We start from the raw sequence: 26,344 nt of genomic DNA, 5'->3' as shown, positions 1-26,344 counted from the left end.
TAGTGTTATTATTGTTTTCTTGTTCTCTGTGAGATGTCCAACCGGTAGACTGTATACATTAGATGTCATGTAAACATTGTCTTGTGTCGTAGTCATACATAATGCTTGTAGTTGTATTATATTAGTTCTAATAAATGTGAAGAGCATTCTGATGACTGACCTGGGGCTGTCTGTGGAACTTCACTGAGTTAATGAACATAGTGACATTTTGCCTCATGGTTTAACATCAAGTTAACACAGACACAGACACACACAGACACACACAGACACACAGACACACACACACACACCTAACGTGTGTGTGTCGTGATGCAAGTTACAACTTGCAGACACTGTGCATGACAGTCATTTCCTGTTGCTTTTGGCCCCTTGCCACGGTATCACCGCACCTCCGAGGGGCTTTCCCCCAATCAACATCCCAATTACCTCCTCCAAGGAGGTTATGTTTTCGGTCGTTTCGGTTTGTCTGCGTGTCTGTATGTTTGTCTGTCTGTTTGTTAGCAGGATAACTCATAAAGTTATGAACGGACTTTGATGAAATTTTGTGGAGTTGTTGGAAATGTCAAAAGGAAGTGGGGAATTAATTTTGGTGGTGATCTGGCTCACGATTCGGATCCAGGATTTAAAAAAAAAATCTTCACCATTGCCACCCTAGAAATCTAGACTAGACGCCCCTAGTGACTGCAAATTGAATACGGGACAGGGCGAATTTTGACATTCCAGTTTCTAACTCCACAAAAACAAGGCAGAATGACGAACAAAATTGGGGTGTAACACACTCAGTGTTCTACCGAACAGCTTCCTTAGAGATCTTCACTCTCTGAGTGCATTTCTAATTGCAAACAAGATCCTGATCTTTAAATCGTGTTTTTCAAGATATTGAATATATACCTTGTCAATCATCACTGATATCAAACCTTGCATCACAAGGCCACAAGCAATAGGAACGGACTGGAGGAACTAGTTTGACTCGCACCCCTTGTGTTTTCCGGTTCAGAAAAGGCCTAATGATCCTTGCGATACTCAGAACCACCCCACCACCCCCCCGTGGCCGTTCCTACCCCCAAGACACTGGTCAGACTGAAGACATTGCTGTACATTAGTCAGTGTGTGACTCATCCAGCATTTCCCTGTGTGTGACTCATCCAGCAGTGAAAATGACAAAGCAAACTGCCCTGAAGGCACTATTGTGGTGGTGAAATATCTCACCACATACAGTACAACGTATCAGGACACCTCTAAGTACAAAATGTACAACTGCATGTGTGGTTGAATAGGATAATACAACTTGAACAGGATAATACAACTTGGCTTGCTTAGACTTTTAGTCAATGTGTTACTAGAACAATATAGTATATTCTAGAAGCAATAATGACAGAACAAACTGTACTGAAGGCCTCTCTGCCCTTGTGGTGAAATATCTGACCACTTACGTAGAGTAGTATCAACACTCCTGTAAGCAGTTACACACAGAGCCAGTTTTACCAATAAGCAGACGAGGTAGTTGCCTACAGACAGACAGAGACACAGGCACGCACGCGCACACACACACACACACGTACGCGCGCGCGCACGCGCACACACGCACACACACACACACACACACACACACACACACACACACACACACACACACACACACACACACACACACACACACACACACACACACACACACACACACACACACACACACAGAGAGACTGCAAGTTTGTCATAATGCCTGTTTGTTTGTTTGTTTGTGGTACTAAAAACCATTTAAAAACCTCTCCATTCCATTTAAAAAAGAATTGGGAAACATATTTCCAAGAACAGATATACAGTAAAGAAGTTCTTAATTAAAATGATGCCTTCGTAAACTTCCCCCATCCCTTTGTAAACACATTCACACAACAAACACACTGTCAACAAAGACAGCCCTTCTTTACAAGCCCTTCCGTTCAGTTAAGACCTCGTGTCCTAACTCCACTAAGCACAACACCAAATGTGACACCTGTTTGTATATGCCCCCCCCCCCGCCCCCAACCTCCTTCTTTGTGTTTATTCTGTCATCTCTCAAATTTCTGGACCAAGAATAGTTGTTTGTTGATTGGATAAGAGTCTGATGAGTGTACCGCAATGCAATGCCAATGGCCTGTCCTCCTGACCATATTGACCATATCTTTTTTTCAAGTTGGTGAAACAAAATAAAATAAATACATAACTAAACAAACAAACTTCTTTGTCACTGGCAAAATCACACTTCCCTTTGCCATGACCCATTTCCCAGTAGGGCAAGAGAGCACATGCTCTACTGATGACACAGCACTGTGAGCTAGAAACCTTAGGCCTCCTGAAAGATGACCAATTTAACAAGGCAAAACTATTGAAACATTGAAACAACAATATTGATAGCCATCAAAGGGGCCGCAGTCAGTGTCAGGCCCTTATCCATCATCTATCAGAAGAGTGTGGTGTACTGAAGAGCGTCAATACACCATAGCAGGTGCAGGTTACATGGCCACGGGGACCTAGGTTCAAATCCAGTCATTTCCCAGATCTACCCCATCCCTCTCTCGAGTTTGAGCTGAGTTAAACTGAGTCAACTTATAGTCGCATACAGCCTGGTGCATTTAAATAAATTCAAAAGATTATTTTGAGTTTTTACATGCAGGAATATGTTTCATGTTTTATGGTGTACGTCTTACTACTTTATTGTGATGGATAATGAGTTCAGTCAACATAACAACTTCTGCAAGTCAGCAAATCCTTTCTTTACGGTATACAACAAACAGCTTGAACATAACATGTATTTTGTTATTTTTCCAAAAAGGGCATGTCATGTATTGTTGGACCCCCTTGAAAACGAGATGATTCATCTCAAGGGGCTATCCTTAATAAAAATTTAAAGCGAAATTGAAACAAACTGAGCACTTTACGTTGGAATTGATAAAGTCACTTTTAATAGCTTCATGAACTGCAACAGGATGTGCAATCTACACAACAATAGTCTACCTGTTGTGTTCCTCGTGTAAGCAAACAACTCTTAAAAGACAATGTTTTTAAATTATCGTATCTAAAGGGAAATTAATCTACCACAAAGCAATCTGGAAATCAGAACTTTGTGGTCTGTGTTGACATGACCAATGGTATGGTAGTCATTGTTTCCGTTCACCTTTAAAATGGGGAAACTGTCGGCAGCCACAGCACTGAATCTTCTCCCAAAACAATTCACTTTTTAAAGGGCTAGGCCCTTCTGTAAATAGCGGACGCAAGCATGACACAAACATCAATAATATCTGTGTTGTGTGCTTTACATGCGTGAATGTGTATGTGTGTGTGTGTACGTGCGTCTATGTAGGCCTACCTTCAAAGTCCTTTTCAGATATGTGCTGGCCTACAGCAGTTTTTTTATTCATAACAGCAACGTCAACATGACACATATTGTACATGAAAATGTTCCATTCAACTTATCTGCATCAATAAACTGAAGACAACCCCCCCCCCCCCCCAACAGTGGACATGAGATGTCAAAAGCACAGATATCAGCTCAATGGGTTCTGAAAGACGAGTCTGTTCAGTGTCTGTAGAGTAGAGGGACTGCCTGCATTCTTGGCCTTCCCCACCCATGCATAATCTACTATGACTGCTGCAAAATCCTCACCTGGCTGAGACAGACTATAACATGACAAGTAGCTCGTTTCTGGTCACGCAGCTATACAGTTGTGATCGGAGGACAGCTTTGGCTTTCTTCTGGATTTTTTCCCTATGGTGTGGTGCCAGACCAACTCACAAGGAAAAAATATTTTCTGGGTTCAAATACCAGCTGTGAAATTGTTTCCAGAATTGTTTCTTGGATCATTTCATTGTACAACTGTAAAAACTGTTCATATGGCTTGACATACTTTTCCCAAACAAGTAATGCATGGACACTGTCATTTGTTGTTCAGAGAGCAAAATGTCCTGACACACCCTTACTCCAGACAATTAACATTTTCAGCAAAGTGAGTCATTTAATTTGTGTTGAAAGCGCAAACTTACGCACTGAATTCATTAACCTTTTCCTAGCTGGTTTCCCTGAAACTGCCATGCCCTCAAAGATGAGTCTGTGGAGCGTTTGACTTCATTCTTCTGCCTCTCCACCCCTGTAATTATTGTGAAATACTGTTGATGTTATTGGACATCATGTGAAGAGGAACAGACTGTGATTTACACACATGACATGCAACGAACATTCACATGATGTGAGAACAAACAGACAGAATTAATTTAAACTTTCAAAGCCAGTTTCTCTGCTTGAGGTATGGACTTAGTACCTGTCCCTCGCCTCTTTTCGCATTTAAACATTAATGCAGGAAGAGGTGAGGCCCTGGGCAAACTTGACAGGTGCGAGGCCCTCTTAACAATGCTCCTACTGTCAGTAGGCCATGCACTGTACTGCCCTACAATCTTAGAACGCAGTAACTCTAAAAACGGCAAACTGAGAAAAAAGGCTTCAAAGTTTTCCATATGGCGCGACAACTGTGTTGTCGGTAAATTGGTGGTGACACTTCCTGGTAATGCTTGTTTAGGATAGAAATTTAATGCACACAAAAAACCCCCCAAAAAAACAACATTTATGTGTCTTTTTGCCACAAAAAACAGAGTTACTGCGTTCTTGGCTGGTATTACTGCCACAAAATGGAGTTACTGCAGGAGTTACTGCGTTCTTAGCTTGTATTACTGTCTACTCCCAAACCAGTCCCATTGGAACGTGCAGCAGTAACTCGCCGATTTACTGCGTTTTTGTTTAACCTTTTTTGGGTAATTTTTGCACTTTCAAAATGAGTTTTCTCCAAAACGGGACGGTGTTGGACCACCATTTTTGGACACAAGACAAATGAGGTAGTTTAGAACCGATTTCCGAAATATTTTTTTTTTCGACCATTTTGAGTTACTGCGTTCTAGTATTGCACGGCAGTGTAGCCTAGGGTCATGTGTGGATTTAAGTTATTTTCACATAAAGTAGGCCAGCAGTCCCTTAAACCGAACTCTTCTGTGGACTAAAAAGTGCACTGACCGTATAATATACTGACAGTATATTACTTTTTCTTTCATGTCACATTAGGCTTGCATGGGGCCTCAGTCGTGTTTTTGTTCACAAACGTTTGAAAAATGTTTCCTTTAACAGAATATTTAGTTCGCAGAACACCTCAATCATGAGCCTATGGCAGGTGAGAGTCAGGGTTGGTGACATAGGTCAACCGTGTCACAGGTGTAACTCACAGGCTCATTAAAAACCAGCAGCGTTTGATTATGTGATTTTATTTAATTGGTATCTCCAATCAAATGGCCAATGAAGGGGAATACAATAGCAATACATTAAAAAGGGTTGAGAATAACCTAGTGCGCTTGGTGTTGACAATGCGCAGATTAGCGGACTGTAGGCTACCGCAAACTTTTGAGGGAACCATTTAGGCTACGACTGAGGTCACTTTCGAGGGGTCTAGGTACAGTTTGGAGTGTTCAAATATGCACAGGAAATGCTGAGTCACTGGTCTGAGTTTGCTTAAATGGATGAAAGGGACCCGTTGTGGAAACAACTTAAGTTTTGAAACACTTGAACACATGAAGAATGCATACTTTCCCCCTTGCCCCAAGGCATTACAGCTTATGTTAGTGCAGTGTTATGACAACTGATGAATGCATTGTTTTTGTTGTTCACTTTGTGAATGTATTACAAAAAGAACAGGGTGCTCTTCCATGTCCCGTTAGTCCTGTTTTTGTTCACATCATCCGTGTTCAAGATGAAACGTTTGAAAAAGGTTTAATTCAACAGAAAGGTTCGCAGAGCACCCTGTGTGCCTCAATCATGAGCCTATGACAGGTGAGAGTCAGGGTTGGTGACACAGGTCAACCGTGTCACAGGTGTAACTCATGTAACTCACAGGCTTGTTGAAAACCAGCAGCGTTTTATTATGTGAATATTTTATTTAATTGGTAGAGTTGAGCATTAACTCACAACCTCTGCATGCATTCTGTCATCCCCTCAGCACAATTCTCTTTGAACTTTGTTGGAGAGGTAAGCTATCAAATTTTGTTTTAAAACTCAAAATGTCATGATCTCAAATTCTTCCAATCAAATGGCCATTGAAGGGGGATGCAATACATTTAAAAAAGTTTGGGAATTGCGGACTGTAGGCTAACGCAAACTTTTGAGGGAACCATTTAAGCTACGACTGAGGTCTCTTTTCCGAGGGGTCTGGGTACAGTTTGGAGTGTTCAAATATGCACAGGAAATGCTGAGTCACTGGTCTGAATTTGCTTAAATGGATGAAAGGGACCCGTTGTGGAAACACCTTACACATTTAGAATGCATACTTTCCCCCTTGCCCCAAAGCATTGCAGCTTATGTTAGTGCAGTGTTGTGACAACTGACATGATGAATGCATTGCGACAAAGAAGCATGCATCACAACCAGGGCTTTGAACCGTTATTTTTTTTTACAAACGTTCCGTTCCGAACAGAAACGGAATTATAACGTTTCCGGTTCTGAGTTCCACCAATAAATTGACGTTCCCGAACCGATTAGAACCAAAAAATATTGTTCCCGGAACGGTTAATTTCGTTCCTGTCAGCTGATTACTCCCCATAGGCCTAACTGACGATAACCAAGAAAGACGGAAGTGCAAATGAGTCAGCCTACATTCAAAACTGTTTATTCAAGCAGATGAAAATAATATCCTCCAGAATTTTGTCATTCAGGGACGACCTAAGCGGAGAAGCAGAGAATAAACCTCAAAGATGAAAATGTGCGCTCCACGCTGACTTGGGTCACGGGGAGCACTATGATGGACATTGTGAGTTTGTGCATATTTGAAGCGGCCATGGATGCCCAATAACGCCGAACATTGTCGGTGCGCTTTACACGCGCTTCCCTGCAATGTCTTACAATAATGCAATGCAAACTCTGTCCTTTTGTATGACAGTGGTTTCTCTTAATTAAGATGTGGAGGGAAGACTTTGTAATCTACAGCTCTCTCTCCATTCAGTCAGAGAATGTCTGATGTCACACAGGACGTGAACCTCCGCCGTCATGGTAACGTGCGCAGGAAAATAATGACTTTTTTTGTATGTTTGAGGAACGGTATTAACCGGTTACCATTATTTTTAAATAAGTGTTCCCGTTCCAGAACATAAAAAATAATAACATTTCCGGTTTCGTTTCTGTTCCCTGTAAAATACAAAAAGTTCCTGGTTTTCGTTTTCGTTCCTTGAACCGGTTCGAAGCCCTGATCACAACGCACTAATTATACATTGCAAATTGTGTAATCTGTGTGTTCCTCTGCCTGAGGTGTGGACTTATATCTTTACCTCTTACCAAAAGGCACCATAACCTTCATTATTATTATTATTGCATTGTAAGTAGTGAAACATTACATATGTAGAGTGCAGGCATCAGGCCTCCAAAACCGTTGCGTCAGTTGTGACACTCTGGAAGATGCTTCTTTCCTTAAGCCTATTTTGGGAAGTTGTCAGGCGGTGTGTGTGTGTGTGTGTGTGTGTGTGTGTGTGTGTGTGTGTGTGTGTGTGTGTGTGTGTGTGTGTGTGTGTGTGGGGGCTGAGGATGGGAGGAACTGGTTAATCATTGTTGTAACACAATAGCTACCCCGTCATTGGCTGGATCACATTTCCCCTTTAAAAACAGACCGTATTTTAAACAGGACTCAGAGAAACTCAACCCAGTATAGCTACTGAAGATCCAGCAGCATTATGAGCAAGGGAACCCTTTTAGCAGGTAGGCCTATTTGACTGTTTGTTAAGCGTTTATTGTACAGCCATGGTTAGTGTGTTATTGGCTATGTGCTAAATCAATGTTTGCTCTTTGCAGGCCTGTGCCTCCTCTTCTGTCAGTTGGGTAAGTGACCTCTGAGTACTCTGTTGAAATGTTTGCATTTCAACTTGGCTCTCTTGAACAACACAGATGTGAATTCCAAATGATAATAATAATAATAATAATAATAATAATAATAATAATAATAATAACAACAACAATAATAATAATATTGTAGTGATATTGTACTGTACAACAATTCATACAAATGCAGCTCAATGGACATTAACAGATTGACAAAATGGCAAGTCATTGGCAAAGCCGAAAATCAAAAATAAAAGATATTGTGTCTGAACATATTGGTTTTTTTTGTTTGTTGTCGTTTTGTTTTTTAAAGGATGTTCAACCGACTTGATGTGTTACTTCACCAACTGGGCTCAGTACAGACCAGGCACGGGAAGGTACATGCCTGAAAATGTGGACCCCCACCTGTGCACTCACCTGATCTATGCCTTTGCTGTCATCAATGACGCCCACCAGCTGACAACCTACGAGTGGAACGATGAGACACTTTATAAGTCTTTCAATGGCCTCAAAGCAAGGTGTGTACAACCGTAAACCATGTAGAACAATTCATATCCACCATAAAACCATTTTTTCCCATAATATTTCTATGTATTAATTCAACATTGCAAATGTAAAAAAAACCTTTTCTCTCTATAACAGGAATCCCAGTTTGAAAACTCTGTTAGCTGTGGGTGGATGGAACTTTGGCACAGCTAAGTAAGTTTTTTGCATCTTCACATGATGTATTATTTGTAACTGCATATGACTTATTGTACAGTACAGTATACACTCCCCTTCTCTTGTTGTACTTGTACACATGATACTTTTGATGACTTTGTACCTTGTGGACTGGCCTTTTTTTTTAGGCCTACTGACCTATAAAATGCCAATGAACGTTTTTAATGTTGAATATTTAAAGACACACTAATTACAATATTTCTCAAGCATTTCTCATGCAAAACAACTTTGTCCCCCCTCCATCTGTCTGAAAATACCCACTGTCATTGAAACGCATGTGTAATGTAATCTTGCAATGTTCAAGACTTTGTGGTCACCCAGATCCCAGACACAGTGGGAGTGGTTGGCTCAGGCTGAGTCATTCGCCTACTAAACAACTCATGCGTATCAGTTGGCTTGTTAAGGTTATTAATTGACTTGAAAAACGTAGTGCACATAGCGCATCTTTTAATTTAGTCCCCTTTCCATCTTCCTGAAAAACCTCACTGTTGTTCAAAAGCATGTGTAACGTAGGCTAATCTCGCCATGTTCAAGACTTTGTGGTCCGCCAGATTTCTAAAGTGTGGTTTTCAACCCAGAGACGGCGGTTGAGTCTTCATTCGCCTCTTGAACGTATCGGTTGGTGTGTCAAAGGTTATTTATTGACTTGAAAATGTATTATTCCCGTATTTGTGGGAACTCAGAAAGTACTTGCATTGCTCTTGACCTGACTAGTTGCTGTTACGCTCAAAAGGAGAGATAACATAAGGAGGACGGAGTCAGATGTACAGATCTTTGGTCATATTTATTTTACAGTCCAAACAATGCACCAACATGACATAGTCAACGCAGCCAAACCAAAACCAGCGCACCAACAAATCAACCAAACAGACAACCAAACCAACAAAAGGAGCAGTGTGGGTCTTAAGGCCCACGAGGGGCAAGCAACCCAGGATTTAACAGAGTCTCAAGCTCAGAATTCGCTGCTCTCCTTGGACAGAAAGACACCTGGGTTTTATAGGGATCAGGTGAGCCCTTTCAGCGAATGAGCAGCCGCTGACAATCAGTGGCAATCGGCAGCTCATAATTCAGCGCACCTGCAGGGAAAAACCATAACGGGCAGTACTAGGGAGGACACGACGCCCTCTAGGGGCGTCACAGTTGCAATGCTGAAAGTGTTGCGTCACTAGGAGGGCACAGCCTGGCTACATGGCACACCTTTTAATACAATGCAATGTTCCCCCAGGTTCTCCAGTATGGTGTCCACAGCAGCCAACAGGCAGACCTTCATCCAGTCTTCCATCAGCTTCCTGAGGACTCATGGCTTTGATGGGCTGGACCTGGACTGGGAGTACCCTGGATCCCGCGGCAGCCCCCCAGAGGACAAGCAGAGATTCACTCTGCTCTGCAAGGTACGGAGACAATAATGCTCTTATTGTTAGGCCTTGGAGTATGAATATTATTCTAGGCTTTATTCACTGTGCTGTTAAAAGTATGGAGATTATTCCACTACTAGGCTTTTATTCACCCTGCAATGTGCAAGCAGGGAGGTTGCAGTATTAGTACTCGGTCTACAGTACCTCAACCTGCCAGTCTACCTCAGTCTAAAATAGGAGTTGAAAGTGTACAATGCTACTTAATTTTTTTCTGCTTTGTGTGCACAATTTCAAAGGCAATCACAATGGATCTCAATTGTGTGTGTGTGTGTGTGTGTGTGTGTGTGTGTGTGTGTGTGTGTGTGTGTGTGTGTGTGTGTGTGTGTGTGTGTGTGTGTGTGTGTGTGTGTGTGTGTGTGTAGGAGCTTCGTGAGGCGTATGAGGCTGAGGGGAGAAGCTCTGGACGTCCACGTCTGATGGTCACCGCCGCAGTGGCAGCAGGGAAGGGCACCATCGACAAAGGCTACGAGATCGCAGAAATAGCCAAGTATGTACTATACTCCCATCTGGTTACGAGAGCGCAGAAATAGCCAAGTATGTACTATACTTCCATCTATGCAGACTACGAGATCGCAGAAATAGCCAAGTATGTACTATACTCCCATCTGGTTACGAGATCGCAGAAATAGCCAAGTATGTACTATACTCCATCTATGCAGACTACGAGATCGCAGGAATAGCCAAGTATGTACAGTACTATACTCCCATCTGGCTATGGTCTCAACGTCTAAATAGTTAAGTATGTACTATACTGCCAGCTATGCAGACTACGAGATCGCAGAAATAGCCAAGTTTGTATATCTACATTATGAAATATCTAGGTGTGTATTTTTCCACCCATCTGTTCGTCTTAAAATACATTGATTGTAGCATTTATTATGTAAGTCATACATAATTGTGCATTATTTGCTCATGGTTTACCGATTCTGGCCTATTCACATGGTGTACATATAATCTTCATTGATGTGCATGGTCTCTATAAAATAAACCGTTTAAAAATATAAGCATAAACTAATTGTGTGTTTTATGTGTGTCACAGGTACCTGGACTTCATCAGTGTGATGACGTATGACTTCCACGGGACATGGGAGAGTGTAACTGGCCACAACAGCCCCCTGTTCAAGGGCTCACAGGACCAAGGAGAGTTCGTCAACTTCAACACTGTAAGAAAATATTGCTATGAGTCAGTAGTGAAGTGGTTGTTGCAATGCTAAAGCACGGCGATGCACAGCTAAAGCAACGCTAAGTAACTTTCATATTTGGATGTCCTATGCATAGTCGATCATATCATGGGTGTAGACTCCGAGGGGTGGACAGGCCGGATATGTCCCCACTACAACATGGTCTCCCCAACCCAAAAAAATATTGAAAATTCAACAAGTATTCTCTAAGCCTAAGTACGAGACTTGTACAAGTTCTACATGCTATATAAATTTAATTAATTTACTTACTAGATGAACCCACTTAGCGGCAGAAAATGTTTTTGCCTGGAAAGTTGGTCTAGTATTGCACCATAAGGAAAATTCCAAAAAGGATGCAAAATCAGTCCTTCAAACAATCTGTCCTTGTGGATGCCTTAGCAAGGTGATGACACAGCCAGACCTGACATCGAAACTGCACCGCAGGACCTTATACATTCACAGTTTATGCACGAATGGACAGATGCAAAACTGTCATTGTTTCTTCTCAACCTGCCTGTGTGCTTTATAGGACTTTGAAAAAGGTTGCACCATGCATAGATTCTTTTTTTTATTATTACACAGATGCGTTTCGGCCTCTATGCATGGTGCAACCTTTTCTCTTTTTTCAGTTTTACAATATTTTCGTCAGCACTCTCAAAAGAAGAAAAACGTGTTGGGTGAAGCCTGCTCCAATCTTTATGAACCTTTCTAGGACTCTGCCATGACGTACTGGAGGGACCAGGGGGCCCCTGTGGAGAAGCTGAGGATGGGTTTTGCCACCTACGGCCGCACCTTCCGCCTGTCGTCCGCAGACACGGGCGTTGGAGCCCCTGCCAGTGGACCTGCCTCTGCCGGAACCTACACCAGGGAGGCTGGCTTCTGGTCCTACTACGAGGTGGGTAGACAGACCTGGCCAACAGTAGAGAGGAGTCCAATTGCCCTGGTGTTGTGACAATACGGGCAAACTGTCACACTGAGCTACAACTGTACAAACTGTTTCCTGGATTAGGGCCAAAGGTTTGATTTAGGGCTGTGTTTACAGTAAAAAAAGGCAGTGTTAAGTCAACACTTAAAAGTAAATTTTAGCATTTGATAGTGTGTACCTGGTAGGTACTCTCTGACTAATCTTCAAGTATTGAATTAACACTGACCACGGAATCGGGTACTCATTTTATTGTATTTGGGTTGGGGAGATTTCGATCCGTACAATAGGGAAAGGGTAGTCTCCTGTATCTAACCCATGGTTGAAGGCCAATTTCCAATTATAGTACCTCCCATCCTTTCCTTTTGCTTGTGGCCTCATGCTTTGCTGACGAAAAATAGTTAAAAAAAAATATTCCAAAAAAAATCTAAAAATTCCCTGCTGTCAGCCTAGGCAGAGCAAAATTTGGAGGGGAGGGGGAGTGTCCCCATTCAGTATCCCAATTGTAAATGCAAAAAAATACTTTTAAATTGTGCTTTTGCAAGACTTTGCAAAACGTCTATTGTCAATAATGTCTTGCCTCGCACTGTGAACCCACAAGTAAAAGGAGATGACAGATGACAGGAGGTACTAGATTGAGTTGGACCCTTTGAATAAGGCACCTAACCCCAGAGGCGATTCTACTGTAGGGTAAGTTGGGGCAACAAATCGCCACTCCTGTAGTTTAAACTCTTAGCTGTTATTCACCATGTATAGGCTTGTGGGTACCAAGCGGCTGCCTACCTAGCCTGGTGACAAGATGAGCCTCTGTCTAACCCATCAAATTTGCTCCATAGACTATTACCTACAGTATACCCTAAATGACAGTGAGTTTAGATGAAAGTGTCTGAATTTAATTTAAAAAGTGCCTTACTTTCCTTTGGGATCACCTCTACTCTAGAACTGCAAGAGGCAACTTGCTCTTCTCGAGTAGAAAATAAACTGAGCATTTATTGCTTAAATATCATCGGTAGCTCGCATTGATGAGTCACAGGACAGATTATAGACTATATTGAATCTTTAGAGATGAACAGAAAACGGAAACCAAAAGTCAGAAACCAAAATTGATTGCTGGATCCACAGATACAGGCAGGAAACTGTGCATAACTAAGAATAGTAAAATTCTCTTGCAGGTTTGCTCTTTCCTACAAGGAGCCACCGTCCAGAAGATTGAGGACCAGAAAGTGCCCTATGCTTTTAAAGGAACTGAGTGGGTGGGATACGACGATAAAGAGAGTTTTGCCACAAAGGTAAGGTGCACATTGATAAAAATAGACTCTTTTTGTGTAGTAGGCCTAATTAAATTGTTTAATTGTTTTGATCCTCATTTCTCTTTGGGTTGGTGTATCCAAATGTCAACTTTCCTTCACTTCATGTTTACCATAGACTGTATGTACTACACAGGGCTGCACGATTATGGAAAAAATCATAATCACGATTATTTTGGTCAAAATCATAATCACGATTATTAATCACGATTATTGATTTTTGCAGATTTGTTTGAAAATGATAACAAGATGAAGTATAACCAAGAATGAATTACATACGGGATGAGCAAAATAAAATGAATTGTAATAATTATGTAGAGGCAATAGCATGAAACTTAAGTGGACAGATTTCAGGCCAGAAACACCAGCCTGTCAGTATGTTCTGGGTTCAAGGACGCTCTCAAAAGTAGGTCACTATTGCCACGATTAAATCACGATTAAAATCATGAGTTCGATTTCACTATGTTATCACGATTTTGATTATTTTTCGATTAATTGTGCAGCCCTACCACCTATGTGAATCCACAATGGCCACTTTTGAATATAATCACATTTAATTACTGTATGACATTGTACGACACTAGCTACTTCAGTGAGCTGCTTTGCCTCACCAAAAAGTGTAGTGGTGCGTGTGCGTATTTCCCAACATAAATCACATTTGACTGGTTGTTGTTTTCACTGCCCCTCTCAGGTCCAGTACCTCAAGAGTAAAGGGTTTGGAGGTGCTTTCATCTGGGCTCTGGACCTGGATGACTTCGCTGGCCAGTTCTGTGGACAGGGCAACTACCCCCTACTCAGCCACCTGAAAGGCCTTCTGGATAGCAGTAAGTCCATACTGACCTTGTTTCTCTTTTAAAATAAATAAATAGATAAAAATAAAAAACTGAAGACAAATTGAAAAATAACAAGTCATCAAGTAGATAATGGACAACACAACAGTAAGTCTATGCTAGCATTTTTGGAACATAAGCCAAAAAAAACTAATGACAAAAAAAGACATTACGTCTTCATGCAAATCTTGTATTCTGTACATTAAGTATTTACTGGTGTCCTGTACTCTCTTCCAGCTTCACCCACTCCAAAGCCTGGGACCACGACAACGACAAAGAAACCTGTGGTAACTACGACAACAAAGAAGCCCTCAGTGGTAACTACGACGACCAAGAAACCTACGACCACCACCACCAAGAGACCTACGACCACCACCACCAAGAAAACTACGACCACCACAGAGAACCCAGGCAAGGAGTTCTGTGAGGGCAGGCAGGATGGTCTCTACGCCAACGCCAAAGACCCGTCCACGTTTTTCTCATGCGCTGATGGCCGTACCTATCTCATGCACTGCCCGCCAACTCTGGTCTTCAAAGACTCCTGCAAATGCTGTGACTGGCCATGAGGTGGCGTATATCCATCCTAAAACCCAAAGACAGTCAGATACATTTCTAAGGCATCAATGGGCAAAGCAGGCTTAGAAAAGTGTGCAAGATTTTCTGAGTTTGAAATGTCTCTGCACTGTCTTCCGAGTTTTAGGATGTAGGCCTACTGTAAGACAACACCTCTATTGTTGTCGATGAGAATGTTTCAACATTTTGTTACGCCATGCCTGGCTGTCTGTCTGTCTGTCTGTCTGTCGGTTAAGCCTCTTGCAAGACTGTTGGGTTCTGCAATCTCCACTTAAGCAAACTCTTTACTGTTTCTTTCTTTTCTCCTTGTAAGGGTTTTTTATTCTTATGTTTTGAGTGCTTGTGTCCAAATGCAATTCCAAAATAAACGGTTAAAGCCTGCAGACCCAAGACCGTACAGGCCTTTGTCTGTCTGTAGGCCTACCCAGCTGTCTGTATGAAAGTTTTGATTGTTGGAGGCTAAGGTCTTCAAATGCAAGGCTGTTCATACCTTTTGTCTGTACTTGCATGTTTGTATTAAAAACATGACTGTTGGAGATTGTCTTTGAAACTTCAGCTCTATCGCTTTATTTCCTGTGCTGTCCTATCGGTGGAGGATTTCCTCTATGACCATTCTGTTAAAATGGCACATAAGATTCATTGTGTTTCCACTTTAATACAACTTACTGGTTTATTCTGTAACAGACATGTAGCCTACCTGACATGTTACGACAGGTAAACTTCTGCCTTCATCAGAAAGTCACACAGGTAGGTGTCAATTGTGACGTGCGTGAACTGGTAGTAGTCAACTTGGGTAATTGAGGTATGCCTATGCATGTGCATGAAACAAAAATGCATTCTGGGTTGACAATGTTGCATGATGGTTATGACTTGTGTCCGACTTGATCAAAAGTGATTCCCATGGCATGAAAACATGCATAACCATGTCACAACCAAGATATTTAAGCTGCAGGTGCTGCATTTGCAATAAAATACTGTATAATGAACCCTAGAAAATTTCGTCGTGGTAGTTGCATCAGATGCATAATTGAGAATGAGCCCTTTGTTTGGCTCTACCGCAACCTCAACATGGAAGTTCAGATAGCTGTTTTGTCAGTATTGCACCATCCGCATGCATCTGTGTACCTTGTGTCAGGTGCTACCCCGCACAGAATTGACTTAAAATGTGTATGGCAAGACATTCATGCACGAGATGTGCACATGCACACACAGGGCCGCTGACATCTTTCACTGGGCCCAGGACAAAGTGGGCCCCCAACCCAACATATAGGCCTACAATGTAATGGGGACCCAATTCTGGGCGCCCTACCTTGGCCCCCGTTGGCGGGCCTACAGGTATGCACACATATCCTGCAGCAGGCATGACCCAGGCCTTACTAATGTGTTGTGAAGTGGGGTGGTGGATGGAGTGGGATATATATATATATATATATATATATATATATATATGTGTGTGTGTATGTAGTCTATTAGGCTTTATTTGGATAGTACAATTAAGATGGAGGCAGAAAACTAGTGGGAGAGCGAGATGGGGCAGGGGACATGACCCAGGCCAGACTGGAACCTCACCTGGGTCCCCATGGACATAAGCATGGGCATGCATGGATGTGGAGGGGGGCTTGAACAGGATTTCTAACCTTCATGCAACATTTTCAGAACCGAATGCTTTCTGACAACATGCACTTGCAGGCAGATGCATCCTTTCAGCAAACTCAAGTTGTTAAGTAATATACAGCAGAGATCAGCGCGGCTGCTGCTGCTGCAGTTACTTTGCATCACCATCGTGTCTATGAATCAACCGCGCGTGGTGCGCTTTCGTCGTTCGAATTGATGGCCGCTTATTTATGCCATGTGAGCGAGATCTCGCCGCCAGGTTAATATTAAGCCTACATTAAAAACGTGCGAATTCAGTTGAATCCAAAAGCTTACTACCTTAACAAATTCTGATTGACGAAAAGAATCGGCAACTGTCTCTGGTCACACCTCCGTGTGCAACACCTGACCAGATATGGAATGTCAGTTTCGCTCCGACACCGCCAGTAATAAAACAAGAACCAGTTTCCCTCTCCTTTGAAGACGGAAGTTATCCAGCAGAAAAACATGTCAGGTAAACAACTTGTTACATGTCTATTACAGAAGACACCAGTTATATTCAGTTCCAATGTTGTTGCATGTTTCACATAATGCCTAAACTAGACCTATACGATGCAACGTTTTAAATGAACTCTTTATGGTGCCTGTACACTTACTGGCAACAGTCTTATTATACTACGACTATGCAGGTAGTCCCACAACCGACTTGGTGTGTTACTTCACCAACTGGGCGCAGTACAGACCAGGCACGGGAAGGTACATGCCTGAAAATGTGGACCCCCACCTGTGCACTCACCTGATCTATGCCTTTGCTGTCATCAATGACGCCCACCAGCTGGTCACCTACGAGTGGAACGATGAGACACTTTATACGTCTTTCAATGGCCTCAAAGCAAGGTGTGTACGCTATAGACATTTGGTCACAGTAGGTACAACATTTTGCTCCTCATTTAAAAGGATGCATTTAAGTGTATTTCTATGCATCCAACAAGATTGCAGTAGCCCAAAATGTGGAGTTAAAAAAAAAGCCCAGCAAAACCAGTTGTAAAACTATTTTGTTTCAAACAGGAATCCCAGTTTGAAAACTCTGTTAGCTGTGGGTGGATGGAACTTTGGCACAGCTAAGTGGGTTCTTCCTCAATTATTTTCATATATACAGTACATAAAAATTAAATTCATGTATGAAAAAAGAACTCATACAATGCAATGTTCCCCCAGGTTCTCCAGTATGGTGTCCACAGCAGCCAACAGGCAGACCTTCATCCAGTCTTCCATCAGCTTCCTGAGGACTCATGGCTTCGATGGGCTGGACCTGGACTGGGAGTACCCTGGATCCCGCGGCAGCCCCCCAGAGGACAAGCAGAGATTCACTCTGCTCTGCAAGGTACAGCGGGTTATACTAACACTGTTGGGTTCATGGCCTACAGTCATGGGCAGGTGGTTAGCTCGAGGGTTGCCAGTGTGAGTTTCAGTGTGTGTGTGGGACTGGACTGCAGCTATCTGGACTGTACAAAACAGCAGCAAAAAGACTGGGAAAATATCATTCAATCTCTGCCATCATAGGCAGTTTGTCCTTCTGGAGACGGAGATGTCATATTTACCCATAGAATTTTACAACTCTGCTGTGATTTCCATCAGTATTGGATCTGTGTAACTTTTAATGGGCTGCGATTCAAATAAAAGTACTAAAGTGTGTGTGTGTGTGTGTGTGTGTGTGTGTGTGTGTGTGTGTGTGTGTGTGTGTGTGTGTGTGTGTGTGTGTGTGTGTGTGTGTGTGTGTGTGTGTGTGTGTGTGTGTGTGTAGGAGCTTCGTGAGGCGTATGAGGCTGAGGGGAGCAGCACTGGACGTCCACGTCTGATGGTCACCGCCGCAGTGGCAGCAGGGAAGGGCACCATCGACAAAGGCTACGAGATCGCAGAAATAGCCAAGTATGTATACTCCCATCTTTGCAGACTACGAGATCGCAGAAATAGCCAAGTATGTATATACTCCCATCTGGTTACGAGATCGCAGAAATAGCCAAGTACTAGACGAGTGCCCTACCATTTGGCCACGGCAGGGATGGATTAATGTTAGGCTTGATATGGCCCCTGATGGGCCACAAGTGAAAAATGGCAGAATTGGGACTGAATGTAGTATTAAAAAAATAATTTGGCGTGTTGAGTACAGTTGACTACAGACATGTTAACTTATCCTTAATTCCCTGGCCATAATTATGACACCACGTACATTTGTCAGCTAGTGATTAGAGAGTTGGTCTTTCAATCTTGGGGTTGCCAGTTCGAATCCCCCCTGACCACTTCCTACATCTCCATCCATGGCTGAAGTGCACTTGAGCAAGGCACCAAACCCCACAGTGCTCCAGGGACTGTAACCAATACCCTGAAAAATGATAGTTGTAAGTCGCTTTGAATAAAGGAAAGCGTCAGCTAGGGCTGTGCAATATATCGTATTAATATTGTGATATCAATATTGCTGTCAAACAATATCAAATTTCATAATATCAATTTGAAACAATATTTTTGTCATTTGTCTATACTGCCGAAAGGTAGGTTACGCTAAGCGCAATACATTCCTTTCCACTTGAGCCATTGCAAGCACAGAGCAGACTTGCTACCCAACTAGGGATGCAAATTATCGATTAATTCATTAATCATTAGTTGATAGCCTTATCGATCGACTTACGATTAATTGATAAGCAGCGTTTTCCCCCCGAAATCTCAATGTTTCTCGAAAAAAACTACTAAATCTAAAAAATGTAGTTAAACATTTAGATAATATACCACATTTAAATTAATTCTATTTCAATTCTTTAATCCAAAGGTGATTAAAGAGTGGTTAAATATTCCCACTATTTACACCCCTCTTCACACACACTCTTCACATGCCGATTTCACCTGGGTCTCTTGTCAGTTGAATTGTCGATTAATTGCGATTAATGTTTTTAACCGATTAACGCATTGATCGATTAAAGTCGATTAATCGATTAATCGTTTGCATCCCTATACCCAACACTCATGCAGAACACCACTGTGTGTTTCTCTATAGCCCTCTTCAACTTCTGGAGGGAGGGAAGATTGTGAATTTTTTAGCACAATTATATTGTCTTGAAAAGAAATATCGTCTAAAAATATCATGATATCAATATTGACTGAAAAAATCGTGATATTGATTTTTCTCATAATCGAGCAGCCCTAGCGTCAGCTAAGTGCAATATAATGTAAAAAAGTGTAATGTAACGTTCACAGGTACCTGGACTTCATCAGTGTGATGACGTATGACTTCCATGGGACATGGGAGAGTGTGACTGGCCACAACAGCCCTCTGTTCAAGGGCTCACAGGACACGGGAGACATGGAGTACTTCAATATTGTAAGAACATGCTGCTGTTGCACCGATGAGGAGAAAACGGTTGTGTCTGTTGTTGTAATTTAGAACCATAGCAATGCATTGGGAAGTGAGTAATATAGTATACCTTGTTCTTAGCAAAGTCTGAATGGACTGTAATTACAAATTGCCAAAGACAAGTGCACAGGTCTACTGGTTACTCAGATAAATTACCTGTGTTCTTTTTTTTTACAGTACTTTTACTTTTACTTTTGACACCTCTACCTGTGTGCTTGATAGGACTATGCCATGACGTACTGGAGGAACCAGGGGGCCCCTGTGGAGAAGCTGAGGATGGGCTTTGCCACCTACGGCCGCACCTTCCGCCTGTCGTCCGCAGACACGGGCGTTGGAGCCCCCGCCAGCGGTGCGGCCTCTGCCGGAACCTACACCAGGGAGGCTGGCTTCTGGTCCTACTACGAGGTGGGTAGATAAGCGGCAATGTAAAGGAGAATTCCTGATGTGTCTTACAGTACATGCACACAGCAAGCCCGGGGCATAGACGCGTGTGCATTCTATGAACAGACCCCAATTGGAATGTATGGGCTGGGAAGACTGGGACAGGATGCTGATTTCCGCGGATCAAACATGCATGCAGACTGTCTAGTGTGAGAAGGACAACTGACCAGCCTGTGAACCTCTTCCGCTGACGCTGCCCCCATCCCAGCGTACGCGAACCTTATATGTAAATGTACCGTAACAAAGGGCTGGGTAGCTGTATGAAACTGTATGAAATAATAACCCCTAAATTCTCTGCAGGTTTGTTCTTTCCTACAAGGAGCCACTTCTCAGTGGATAGATGATCAAAAAGTGCCCTATGCTTTTAAAGGAACTGAATGGGTTGGATACGACAATAAGGACAGTTTTTCAATAAAGGTGAGATTTCATTTTGTCTTCCACACAATTGTACTTACGTTCAAAAATTACTCACTTGCTAACTTTCTCACAAGCCCTGGCTTATTTTACTTTTTGATGTTGTTTTATTCCATGTATTGAGCATGTAACTAATTCACAAGCGTTCACTGCCCTTCTCAGGTCCAGTACCTCAAGAGTAAAGGGTTTGGAGGGGCTTTCATCTGGGCTCTGGACCTGGATGACTTCGCTGGCCAGTTCTGTGGACAGGGAAACTACCCCCTGCTCAGCCACCTGAAAGACCTCCTGAATACCAGTAAGTTCATACTGACATTTTGCACACAGGTCCTGTACCTGGTGAGACGCAGGAGGAGCCCGGCCAGGAGGCAACCCACAGAGCCCAGTCCCTCCACGTGCCTCTGACTCCTAATCCAAGCAAAGTAATCCCACAGCAGCGGATTAAATGGCCCCCAGCCAGCAAGAGGACCGAATGGCAGCAGTTTGACGAGGATGTGTCCAACATCATCCAGGCAACTGCCAAAGGGGATGTGGCCAGCCGACTGACAACTATGACCACCATCATCTTCAGCTATGCTTCAGAGAGATTTGGGCAGGTTGAAAAGAAATCAAAACCCACGTCCTACACTATGAACCGCCGGGCCACCCGGATACATCATCTGCGTCAGGAGCTTCGCACCCTCAAGAGGCAGTACAAAGTCGCTACCGATGAGGAGAAGCAACCCTTAGCAGAATTGAGGAACATCTTGCGCAAGAAGTTAACAACCCTTCGCAGAGCAGAGTGGCATCGGAGACGGGGAAAAGAGCGGGCTAGGAAGCGAGCAGCGTTCATCGCCAATCCCTTTGGCTTTACAAAACAACTGCTAGGGGATAAGCGCAGTGGCCGCTTGGAATGCTCTATAGATCAAGTAAATCGCTTCCTCCAAGACACCGTGAGCGATCCCCTGAGGGACTTGGAACTGGAGCCCAACAAAGCTCTCATTAGTCCAGGCCCCCCGACAGCAGAGTTCAACATGAAGGAGCCTAGCCTGAGGGAAGTTGAAGAGGTTGTCAAAGCGGCCCGCTCGGCATCTGCACCAGGCCCAAGCGGAATTCCTTATCTGGTTTACAAGCGCTGCCCAGAGCTTCGACGGCACCTGTGGAGGGCCCTGAAGGTGGTTTGGAGAAGAGGGAAAGTGGCCGACCAGTGGAGGTGCGCTGAGGGAGTTTGGATCCCCAAAGAGGAGAACTCAACAGACATCACTCAGTTTCGGACCATCTCACTACTGAGCGTTGAAGGGAAGGTGTTTTTCAGCATCATCTCACGAAGGCTGACCGAGTTTCTCCTCAAAAACAACTACATTGATCCATCAGTACAGAAGGGAGGGATCTCCGGCGCACCTGGCTGTCTGGAACATACAGGAGTTGTCACGCAACTGATCAGAGAGGCTCATGAGAACAGAGGCGACCTAGCTGTCTTGTGGCTGGACTTGGCAAACGCCTATGGGTCCATACCACATAAGCTGGTTGAGCTTGCACTTCACGTCCACCATGTTCCCAGTAAAATCAAGGACCTCATTCTGGATTATTACAATAACTTCAGGATGAGGGTCACATCTGGGTCTGAAACATCTGACTGGCACCGTATAGGGAAAGGGATAATTACAGGCTGCACCATCTCCGTTGTCCTCTTTTCCCTAGCCATGAACATGGTGGTCAAGTCAGCTGAGGTGGAGTGCAGAGGGCCCCTGACCAAGTCAGGCGTGCGACAACCCCCCATCAGAGCCTACATGGATGACCTCACCGTTACAACAACATCAGTCCCAGGGTGCAGGTGGATTCTACAAGGGCTAGAAAGACTCATTGGCTGGGCAAGGATGAGTTTTAAGCCCTCCAAATCAAGGTCCATGGTGCTGAAGAAGGGCAAGGTGATCGACAAGTTCCGTTTTTCCATCTCAGGAACTGTCATCCCAACCATCACGGAACAACCTGTCAAGAGTTTGGGGAAGCTCTTTGACTCCAGCCTGAAAGACTCAGCAGCCATTCAGAAGGCCAGCTTAGAACTTGGCACCTGGCTCACCAAGGTAGACAAGTCTGGCCTCCCTGGTAGATTTAAAGCCTGGATCTACCAGCATTCAATCCTGCCCCGCATCCTGTGGCCCTTGCTGATATATGCAGTCCCAATGACAGCAGTTGAGTCCCTAGAAAGGAAGATCAGCGGCTTTCTTCGTAGGTGGCTGGGACTTCCCCGCAGTCTCACCAGCGCTGCCCTGTATGGAACAAGCAACACTCTGCAGCTGCCCATCAGTGGCCTCAAAGAAGAGTTCATGGTGGCACGCACCAGGGAAGCCCTACAGTACCGGGACTCGAAGGACAGCAAGGTTTCAGCAGCCGGCATTGAGGTGAGGACAGGAAGGAAGTGGAGGGCTGGGGAAGCAGTGGAGCTGGCAGAGTCCCGCCTGAGACAGAAGGCACTAGTGGGAACTGTGGCAACAGGCAGAGCCGGTTTGGGTTACTTCCCAAAGACCCTCGTCAGCCAGACGCATGGGAAGGAAAGACATCACCTGATCCAGGAAGAAGTTAGAGCAGGTGTGGAGGAGGAGCGAGTGAGCCGGGCAGTGGGTTTACGACAGCAAGGAGCATGGACGAGGTGGGAGGGCGCACTACAGCGCAGGATCACCTGGACCAACATTTTACAGCCAGATTTCCAGCGGGTCCGCTTCCTAGTGCAAGCCGTCTACGATGCCCTACCAAGCCCTGCAAACCTCCACGTGTGGGGGAAAAGTGAGACTCCCTCCTGCCCTTTGTGCTCTGGTAGAGGCTCTTTGGAACACCTCCTCAGCGGCTGCCCGAAGGCCCTGGCAGATGGTCGCTACCGCTGGCGCCATGACCAGGTGCTCAAGGCAGTCGCAGAGAGCGTAGCTTCAGCCATCAGCTCCAGCAAAACCCATCACGCTCCAAAGGCAATATCCTTTGTAAAAGCTGGAGTAGCACCCAGAACACACCAACAGAGGGCAACTGGCCTCCTCCACACAACATCTGACTGGCAGCTGCAGGTCGACCTGGGCAAGCAGCTAAGGTTCCCCCAGCACATTGCAACAACAACCCTCCGCCCAGATATGATCATGACCTCACAGTCCTCAAAACAGCTGATCATACTGGAGCTGACAGTACCCTGGGAGGAAAACATCGAGGAGGCCAACGAGAGGAAGAGGGCCAAGTACCGGGAACTGGTGGAGGAGTGCAGGGAGGGAGGCTGGAGGACATTCTACGAGCCCATAGAGGTAGGCTGCAGGGGTTTTGCTGGAAGATCTCTATGCAAGGTCCTGAGTCGCCTGGGCATCTCAGGAGCAGCCAAGAAGAGGGCCATCAAGTCCGCATGTGAAGCCGCTGAGAAGGCCACCCGGTGGCTTTGGATAAGGAGGGCAGATCCGTGGTCTGCTACTGGGACGCAAGTCGGGGCCTGATCACCCCCGGCTGGGTCGCCTGGGTGAGGGGGTATGATGTTGCGAGACCCGAAACCCCCAATGATCGCCAGTATATACATCACTGACGATGCGTCCCAGTGCATCCATGAGGTGTTTCTTGAATAGTGCACACATCTCGGTGTCATTTGAAATACCCATATTTCATCAATTTATAGCCTGCCAAGCCTGGCCCTTAATAATAGCCTGTTTCCTGGGGGCATATTTATAACGCTCTATGCAAAGCCTCCCGTAAAACATTGTGTATGTAAGAATCTCTGAATTTATGTGCATACTAAAACATTCCGATTAATAAAAACCTGCGCCGCACACCTGTGCGTATTCTGCTCGTTATAATACCAGCATGCATTTAACTTCTCATGCATGCACGGGTGTTGAGCTCCTGAATTCCAAATCCAGTTCATAATATTCCTTAAAAGCTAATTGACCAATTAATATTCCATGTATACAAGGAGCCTTTGGTAAGCAGTCATTAGACAGAAAATGGATCCAATAACTCTAAGAAAGAAAGCATAGTTCTCTGTGAAACGAGGTTCTCCCTCATGAAGTTGACATAAAAGAACGAATTTGTGACGGCAGCAATGAAGTGAGTTTGAACCCTCGTTCATTACACAAGGTAAAAAAGAAATGGTCAGACCTGAAGGTTGACTGCAAAAAAAGGATAGCCAACTACAGGCAGAGTGTGCACACTACTGGAGGTGGTTGGGGGAAGCCCGCGCCATCAACACTGGACGAGAGGGTTGCTGGAATTATCGGAGAAAGTTTAGCCTTGTGCTGGAGGAAGAGGGCACACCAACACAGGTGAGAATGAAACGTTTGCATGCCGTTCAATGGAAAAAAGCTTTTAAAACTTTTGCGCACTGACCATTTCACTTCAACTTTTATTCTATGGGTAACCCCTAATACACCTGCCAGCTGAAGTATACACGTACAAAAAAGCATTAAGCAAATAATCATAGACTTATGCAAATACAAATACACAAATACAAACTCACAAAAGGTGAGACAATTGATTTTTTATTGTTTTATTTTTCCCGCATGCAGCTGAGATGTCCCACATCAACGCAGACACCTGCAGTCCTCCATGCACCAGTACTCCAAGTGACCCAGGCGCCACTGCCCCTGCACCATCCTCCACTGCCCCTGCGGCAACCTCCAGTGACCATGCGCCAGACCCCAGCGCACGCTCCAAGTCACCTGGAACCGTTCACGCTCCCGTGTCCTCCGCTTCGAACCGTGTCCTCACGGATCCTGTGCTGCAGTCACAGGGAGACGTAGTACACGCGCTTAATAATGTCACTGCCGAATTGCGCAATGTCACAGCTGAATTGCGCAACATGCGAGGCGTGTTGGCCGACCTTTCTTTGGCAGTTAAAGATTTTAAAAAGTAGGGTAGAGTAACTTTATTAATCCCAAGTAGCCTGTGTCTGCAGATGACCCTCACCTCCACGACCGCCTAGATCTCTCAGATTATCTCTTGGCCATATGTGTTCAGATCTGCAAACTCTTCCTTTCTTTTTCTTCCTCTAATCTGTTTGTATCCCAGTCAGTCAAACTAAAAGGGAGTTTTTCCTCATCCCTGTTGTCTTAGGATTGTTATGACATTTTTTTTATTCCATAATTTTTTAACTTCTGAGCTAGTCACCTGGCATACCTTAAACCTTTAACCAAACTGTGAAAGCACATTGGGTTCAAGGTCTTGTATGGCTTGTGCTACAAACATTAAGTTATTATTTTTGTGCCTTACCTGTCCGTACGCTGCATGACTTCTGGGTTGGTGTGGTGTGGCCCCAGCGGGCCACGGCATAGTCATGTACACATCTAGCCTGGCTACCAGCAGGCTATATCACAAGTAAGTGCAGCCTAGGGAAAATCTACTCAATTTCATGTAGGGGAGGTGTGGTTGACTATTGCCCATGGCATGGTACGTATACGTATACATAGCCCTTAGCCAATGGTGTCAGTTGTACCTGATGACTCAAACTACAAGCTTTCAGATTGGAATAATCGCGCAAAGCGGCATGGGATTTCCCAAGCTAGTTGACAACACGTGACTTGCATTTTCATTGGTATTGCCAAAGATTTTCTAGGAAGGGGCTGTGGTATTGCTTACGATTGACGTACATACTCATTTTCAGTGGGTGCTTTTAACACAACATGGTGCCAAATATAGCTCCAATTATCTTGGGAAAAGATTCAAAGATT

General features: G+C 44.1%; 2 protein-coding genes across 3 annotated transcripts; both read left to right on the top strand.

The window, feature by feature from the left end:
- The first annotated feature begins 7,694 nt into the window (after positions 1-7,694).
- Positions 7,695-15,749, top strand: LOC134456892 (acidic mammalian chitinase-like). Its single transcript, XM_063208518.1, has 11 exons — positions 7,695-7,756; positions 7,850-7,876; positions 8,190-8,394; positions 8,519-8,575; positions 9,822-9,987; positions 10,374-10,498; positions 11,051-11,174; positions 11,905-12,087; positions 13,287-13,403; positions 14,113-14,245; positions 14,489-15,749. Exons 1-11 carry the CDS (start codon positions 7,732-7,734, stop codon positions 14,815-14,817), a joined length of 1,491 nt encoding a protein of 496 aa, XP_063064588.1. The 5' UTR covers positions 7,695-7,731; the 3' UTR covers positions 14,818-15,749.
- Positions 15,750-16,910: 1,161 nt separating this feature from the next.
- LOC134456891 (acidic mammalian chitinase-like) lies at positions 16,911-25,893 on the top strand. Of its 2 annotated transcripts, XM_063208516.1 has the most exons (10): positions 16,911-16,931; positions 17,107-17,314; positions 17,486-17,542; positions 17,636-17,801; positions 18,222-18,346; positions 19,667-19,790; positions 20,046-20,228; positions 20,565-20,681; positions 20,841-20,973; positions 25,184-25,893. In XM_063208516.1, exons 1-10 carry the CDS (start codon positions 16,925-16,927, stop codon positions 25,528-25,530), a joined length of 1,467 nt encoding a protein of 488 aa, XP_063064586.1. In that variant the 5' UTR covers positions 16,911-16,924; the 3' UTR covers positions 25,531-25,893. The 2 variants fall into 2 exon arrangements, with proteins under 2 accessions (XP_063064586.1, XP_063064585.1); XM_063208515.1 differs by lacking the exon at positions 16,911-16,931 and having other exon boundaries at positions 17,055-17,314.
- Positions 25,894-26,344: the final 451 nt, after the last annotated feature.

Source organism: Engraulis encrasicolus, chromosome 10, assembly GCF_034702125.1.
Source record: "Engraulis encrasicolus isolate BLACKSEA-1 chromosome 10, IST_EnEncr_1.0, whole genome shotgun sequence".
Taxonomy (NCBI): domain Eukaryota; kingdom Metazoa; phylum Chordata; class Actinopteri; order Clupeiformes; family Engraulidae; genus Engraulis; species Engraulis encrasicolus.
This window is presented reverse-complemented; position numbering and strand designations above follow the sequence as displayed.

Excerpts from the sequence above, each read along its gene's own strand:
- LOC134456891 (XM_063208515.1), top strand. The coding sequence starts at position 17,055 with ATGGTGCCTGTACACTTACTGGCAACAGTCTTATTATACTACGACTAT. Across the intron at positions 18,347-19,666 it reads GAGATCGCAGAAATAGCCAA|GTACCTGGACTTCATCAGTG; the intron begins GTATGTATACTC and ends TAACGTTCACAG. Across the intron at positions 19,791-20,045 it reads ACATGGAGTACTTCAATATT|GACTATGCCATGACGTACTG; the intron begins GTAAGAACATGC and ends TGTGCTTGATAG.
- LOC134456892 (XM_063208518.1), top strand. The coding sequence starts at position 7,732 with ATGAGCAAGGGAACCCTTTTAGCAG. Across the intron at positions 8,576-9,821 it reads TGGAACTTTGGCACAGCTAA|GTTCTCCAGTATGGTGTCCA; the intron begins GTAAGTTTTTTG and ends ATGTTCCCCCAG. Across the intron at positions 11,175-11,904 it reads AGTTCGTCAACTTCAACACT|GACTCTGCCATGACGTACTG; the intron begins GTAAGAAAATAT and ends GAACCTTTCTAG.